This window comes from Porites lutea, chromosome 4 (assembly GCF_958299795.1).
Source record: "Porites lutea chromosome 4, jaPorLute2.1, whole genome shotgun sequence".
Taxonomy (NCBI): Eukaryota; Metazoa; Cnidaria; class Anthozoa; order Scleractinia; family Poritidae; genus Porites; species Porites lutea.
In genome coordinates this window covers 49825672-49831566 of record NC_133204.1, presented here as the reverse complement: position 1 = coordinate 49831566, position 5895 = coordinate 49825672, and the positions used below count along the sequence as shown (strand labels likewise).

The 5895-nt window shown below is 35.0% G+C and overlaps 2 protein-coding genes across 2 annotated transcripts in view; one reads left to right on the top strand and one right to left on the bottom strand.

Annotated features, from left to right (window-relative positions):
- Nucleotides 1-387: 387 nt before the first annotated feature.
- LOC140936044 (cyclin-J-like) lies at nucleotides 388-2967 on the bottom strand. Its single transcript, XM_073385620.1, has 4 exons — nucleotides 2563-2967; nucleotides 1507-1791; nucleotides 1049-1208; nucleotides 388-630 (listed from the first exon to the last, which is right to left on the bottom strand). Exons 1-4 carry the CDS (start codon nucleotides 2840-2842, stop codon nucleotides 570-572), a joined length of 786 nt encoding a protein of 261 aa, XP_073241721.1. The 5' UTR covers nucleotides 2843-2967; the 3' UTR covers nucleotides 388-569.
- A 156-nt stretch (nucleotides 2968-3123) lies between these two features.
- Nucleotides 3124-5895, top strand: part of LOC140933966 (major vault protein-like) — a 26247-nt gene continuing 23475 nt past the window's right edge. Inside the window, exons 1-3 of the mRNA XM_073383647.1 lie at nucleotides 3124-3265; nucleotides 4918-5051; nucleotides 5493-5559. Coding sequence (XP_073239748.1) covers nucleotides 3212-3265; nucleotides 4918-5051; nucleotides 5493-5559 — 255 coding nt within the window. The 5' untranslated portion in view covers nucleotides 3124-3211. The remainder of the gene's footprint in view (nucleotides 3266-4917; nucleotides 5052-5492; nucleotides 5560-5895) is intronic.

Sequence of the window (5895 nt, the reverse complement as noted above, 5' to 3'; positions counted from 1 at the left end):
ATCCAAATTCATGCTACATGTTACAAGCAAGTATGTGGAGGGCTCAAAGCATGATCCTCACAAGGCACTGGTTCCAGGTATATCCCTACTGACCATGGGTCAGTCACTCCCAGCAGTATAGTCTCCCATTGTGGAGCAGTTTCTTGTCTCAAGAAACAATATGATGACGTGGCCAATGTGCAACCCAAACCTCTCAACTAACTATGGCAGTTTTTGTTCAAACGTTCGTTGTATACACCATGAGATAATGATTAATTACACACAATGTAGTGATATCATTGATGCAAACTTAAGGTAGTATTAAAAGAGTATTACAACTTTTTTTACATTTTAATTACTGGTTGATGGCCTAATAAACTCATATTATGTTTCATCATGAATGGAGTATTTAAAGTATTAGGACAATAATTTTTTATAGAGAAAAAGATGCATCATGAATTGAGCATCATACAATAGAAGTTTTGGGCTCTTTGGGAAGATCTCCTCGTGAGCTGTCTGCTCATTCCATTGTCTGAATAATGAGGTAAAATGTTTAGAGTTTTTGTTTTTTATCAATGTCTTATTTTTATCTATCCTTTGGGATTTGCTGCCTTCTGCTCTGACATGGCTTTTTCATCCGCATCATGTGCCCTTAGGGAAATAAAATAAAGCAATAACGTGATCCATAATGTTCTGATTCAACATCATTTTTCAAATCTTCATGAAATATTATTATATTCCTTCTATATAATGAGGTAGAGGAAGAGGATCAGTTCAGTTGATGATAAAATGACTATGGAAAACCAATTACCTATAGCATGTACTAGGAGATTTAATACAACCTATATATTACAAATGATCAAGGAATCAGTTATTTTGTGTTCCTTGAGTGCATCAATGAGTGAGCAATGATTAGCACATCCAAGGGAATTTTTTTAAGCTTCTCAGCTTACTATTTCTTCAACTATTGGTGAGTTAGTCTTTGATTGACCGGTTTTAGGCTACAGATGTTCAAGTCATCTAGACGCATTGAACATCTGAGACCGGCAACAAATTCAACTTCTCATACCTCAACATGATGTTCACACAAGGTGCAATTTGTTCCCATGTATAAGATGTAACCTTGATTAAAAGCGGTGTCCAGGAAGGACAGAGGTGAAGACGCAGGCGTGATGCAGCCACTGCTGCAGATGTTATTATGGATGGAGGAAAAGTCAAGAACGAATGATCTGTCAGGGGAAAAAAACAGTAAAAGAAATAAAAATTGGATATTAGAATTAGATAAATGCAAAGACAAGTAGAAATCTCCACCAATATATCGTCTTTTTCTTGTGAAAATAATTGGCCTAGAAAAATCTCTTGAGATAACAACCAAGAGTACTTGCTGTTTATGTAAGTGTGAGTATAGTTCTGCAAGGTGAAATCTTTTTTAGTTATCATTACTCTTTCCTTGGTAAACATTTATTGTTATTATCTGATTTAAAAATCAAAGATTTTCAGAAAATATAACTATATTTTTTAGCATACCTTGTAGAGCAATCTCTAGAAAATAATGCACATATTTTCTTGTGTAGGCCATTGGCTTAGAACAGTCTTCAATACTCCTTCCTGATTGACAGTCCTGTGCTGAAATTGCATGAATCAAATAGAACTCCATAAAATTCACAGGTGTTGGCAAGTCTAAATTCCAGCAGAAAAAGTTCAGTAGAAGCAGTTCCATTTGATTAAATTCTGCCACACTAAATACATTATGAACAAAGCCATTCAAAGTTGATATGGTAGGAATCTTCTCTTCATTCTCTTCAAATTTTGCTGAAACAAAAGGAATAAATGCAATTAGGTTTTTGTTCATTCATTTTGCAGAATTTCACCAAAAACTGGCACCTTAAATGTCCCATGTTTAACAATTATTTTGTAAAGAATTGTGAATTGTTCTTAAACTTCTTGAATATTTTCCTGTAGGAAAAAATAGCTTGGAGAATAAATGATACAGTACTTTGCAATAGTTTAAAATATTTGTCTGGTGCATCCTCGAAAAAAAAACTGTTTTAGATCATTTGGGGATTATATTTCATCCCCTGGGACTTAAGGTCGTTTCGGTAGAGGTACCACTGGCTAAGTTTAGAAAATTCTGGCCTTCGCAGGCCCACAAGGAATAAAAATATTGAAATATTGATATTGAATTATTCGTTCTCGTATTTGATATCATCCTGGAGGTCATAGGCTCCTGATATTATATATTTTTGTTTCTTGATAATCGTGCAATGATTAAAAATAATAATACTGTGGTTATTCAAATTTGAAATTAAGCTTGGAAAAGCACGCCCTGATTTAAGGTTTTGTTACCTAGCGTACAAGCATGAAAAAGGTAAAACTTATAACAAAATTGTAAGATAATACAATTATATATATTTTTGTGTTGTAAGCTGTACATGAAAACTAAGCTGACACAAAACAAGTTCATTCCGATGGAGGAAACAAGAGTAATATTAAGGGGAGTTCGAATGTTGTGACTTCAAATAGCCTTGCTTATGAGAAAAGAAATGCGCTAATGTGGTCTTTTAAAAACTTCCAAAAGCTTACCTGCCAGCAGCAAACAGGACAATGCAACTAGATGAAGTTGTGGTTCCTGAATATCAAATTTGTCCATAAAGTAGTCCATATAATAAACCGCTAAGTGAAGCACTCCATGCGAACATTTAATTTTTTCAGAGATAACAGCAAGCCAGTCCACTAGAAAACGCCTGAGTTTTATTTGAGGAGATGACGAAGTGAAAGGTGGAAGTCTGGCCTCCTTTTCCCGGAGAACGTCGTGGATTTCCTGTGCAAGTTGCGATTTCCACCACTCATTTTCCACCATCATTTTGTCGAGAAGTGCTTCAGGAAAGGTCTTACTTTGGGCTTGATCGCTAAATTTAAGTAAAAGGTTCTAAAGTTATTAACATTTCACTCTATGGCGAAACCACAAAGTTTACCTTCGATCGAGCTGTTTTGCGAAGAACAGTAATGCAACGCGCGGTATTTAGACTTTCGCGGTAAATTCTGTATGCACCAATAAAATAGCTTCATCGAGAGACACTGGTAAATAATTTTCCTTATAAGGAATATTCTAGTTATCAGTCCTTCATCGACTGAGAATTTCCAAAGTACGAAGGAGGGACTGTCCAGAGAAGGTATTCGTCGTTCCGTAAAGTAGTTTGAAAGTTTTCGTGGAAAATTTTTCAGGAAAAGGATGAATAATATTGTCCGCATCCAGCCAATGCAGTATGTTCACCTCCTAGATCTGGTAGGTACATAACCTGGTACGATCCTTCATTTTGAGTGCATTTAGCAGATCACTCGTTTGCTTGCAGCTCCGTGTTTTCTGACAGCAGGTTAGCTAGCTCACGATCTTAAAATTCGCAGTTATTTTGAAATCTAGATGACGAAATTATCCCTAATCTGTAGAGCAATAAAAATGATCACGTCCGAAGGATATTTTCCGTTTTTGCGCACCTGTTCATTGCAGTGCTTGTTTTGCAGCCCTATATCAGTTACTAGAAATATGTCAATTTCACAATGCAATGTTCCGTCTGTTAGTAAGGAATTTACGTTAAAAAGTTATAAATCGAAATATTGTATACAATCAACAGGAACTCTGCCAGGATCAAAGTTATTGAGATTTTGATAAAATTTTGGTGCAGGTCGAAAATGAAATAGGGATTCTGACGTCAATTGATTGACGTCACTATCGCTAGATTTTTTTTTCAAAGTAAAGAAAACATATCAGTCCTGTAGAATGACAAAGCATGGAGAGAATGTTTATGGGAGGCTGTTGCATAAATGAAAAAATGAAATTCATACAGGAGTTAATAGTTGATTCCAATCACTACTGCTTCCCTGCTCTCTCTCCTCTCCATCCCACCCCCCCCCCCCCTCACTCACACCCACACATCATCCAAGAAGTCAAGTCAAGTCAATTTTTATTTAAACTCACACAGAATAACTGTAATTAATACAAATTAGCGCTTTAAAATATAATATAAATATAAATTTAGATAAAAAGTATTACTTCATTAATTGAAATAATAGTATTTTAACCATCAATCACAGAATTCTTGATATATTGACGAAAACTGGAAAACGGCTTGATTTTCTTAAGATCAATAGATAAAGAATTCCAAAGTTTTGGACCAGTGTAAGTGAGAGAATGAATGCCGTATTGAGTGGTATGAACAGATTTAACAAACAGATTATCAATCTGTGATTGACGTGTATTATATGAATGAATTGAAGATACTGGGTTAAAATAATTAAGAAAACAAGAAGGGCTTAGTTTATGGTACCACTGATAAACAAAAGAGAGAGTTTCAAGATGAATTATATCAGAGAATTTTAGGAGTCTGAGAGACTTCAGCAATGGCTCAGAATGAGATCTAGGGTCGGAAAAAGTCATTATTCTGACGACTCGTTTTTGCAAAGTAGTTACTGGTTTTAGGTAGGTTGGGTATGTGAGACCCCAAACAGTTTTAACATTTATTTTTCCTTATTATTAATGGGGTAAATTTTTTTAAAAAGCTTTACTTTCTATCTCGCCTCAGCCTGTGGTTCAAAGGGATAATGTGTTACGGGTCAAAATTGAATTCAGGGGTAAAATTGTTTTAAAAAGATGCCCATAACAGGAGTTCATTGGACTGCCAACCTGAAATTTTGTTTACCTGGGGCAGTTACTATTTTATTACAATACGAGGGTATGTGTATGGACCCTTAATACCTGTCAGGAAAGTGAGCATGAAAAGTTATTTTGCCCTGAGAAGGTTAAATATGACATGTCCTGGCTCAGACTCTGGAAAGCCATTTTTTAAAATCCCTGATAAAACCACTTTTTGTGTCAATGATCACATAAAATTAGTTTTAAAATGAAATTCTACTTGTATTTATTCATTTTTCTGTATTTAGAACACCAATGTGACAGTCCTGGAAGTTGGACCCAAGAGTTTGATTCTTCAAGACAATCATAAGTTAGTGGAGGGTCCTTTGCCCTTTGTCGTCATTCCACCTGGTCATTACTGTGTCATTGAAAACCCTGTCAAGTAAGAAATCACAAATTCTGTTTGTATATTTTTGTAATGGAGTATAGTTAGACATTAGTATTTTTATTTATAGTGATTGCTTTCATCATCCAGGAAATTATCTTAAATAATTTATGGAAATGGTTCCAAATTATCCTTTTTCAGATTTTCATTTGAAAATGATCCATTTATGGTTTTAGTGTAAGGTCATTTTCTAATGAGAACTTTTGGTCTCCGTTCGAGAAAATGAAATGAAATGTCCTGTTATGGATGGGTGTTCTTGATCTGGAAACTGAATTCATGATAAGCATGTCAGTCATAATTACCAAGGAACTAAATGGATAACAATTTTAAATTGACAACTAATTCCTCACCTATAATACAGTGCATTTGAAAGGAAAGAAAGTTGAAACCCATTAAAACTATTAACTATAGTTTGTTTGTTGATATTTTACATTTGAGACAACCATGTGAGCCTGGAAAGCAGTGTGATTTGAAACATGGCTACAGAGAAGTAAGATTTTTTGAGGTAAGTAAAAATTAAGTGACTTTAAGGCAAATTCTAATTTCATTGACCAGTCGAACAATTTTTGCCTCCTTGATGTTGAACTTAACATGTGCAATAGTGGGCCAGCCAGTAAAAGCGATGGTCCAGAGGAAACTCGATCTCCGGCAGGCTATACTGGCTATTCAGTGGATCACTGCAGCAGTTTTTTGATATTTGACGAATACAATGGCAACAGTAGTGAACAACAATAATTATCATTGCATTCATTTAGCCGCAAAAACACATCTTGGAGAAAGTGTTGTAAAGTTGCAGATCTGTAGGTGTTGGTTCATGTTCTTCTATGTCTTTTTTTTTCTC

Bases quoted from the DNA above. Each gene is read 5' to 3' on its own strand.
- LOC140936044 (XM_073385620.1), bottom strand. From the start codon at position 2,842: ATGATGGTGGAAAATGAGTGGTGGAAATCGCAACTTGCACAGGAAATC. The intron at 1,792-2,562 runs GTAAGCTTTTGG...CTTTTGTTTCAG, and splicing joins GTCCTGTTTGCTGCTGGCAG to CAAAATTTGAAGAGAATGAA. The intron at 631-1,048 runs GTATGAGAAGTT...TATTTCCCTAAG, and splicing joins TGTGTGAACATCATGTTGAG to GGCACATGATGCGGATGAAA.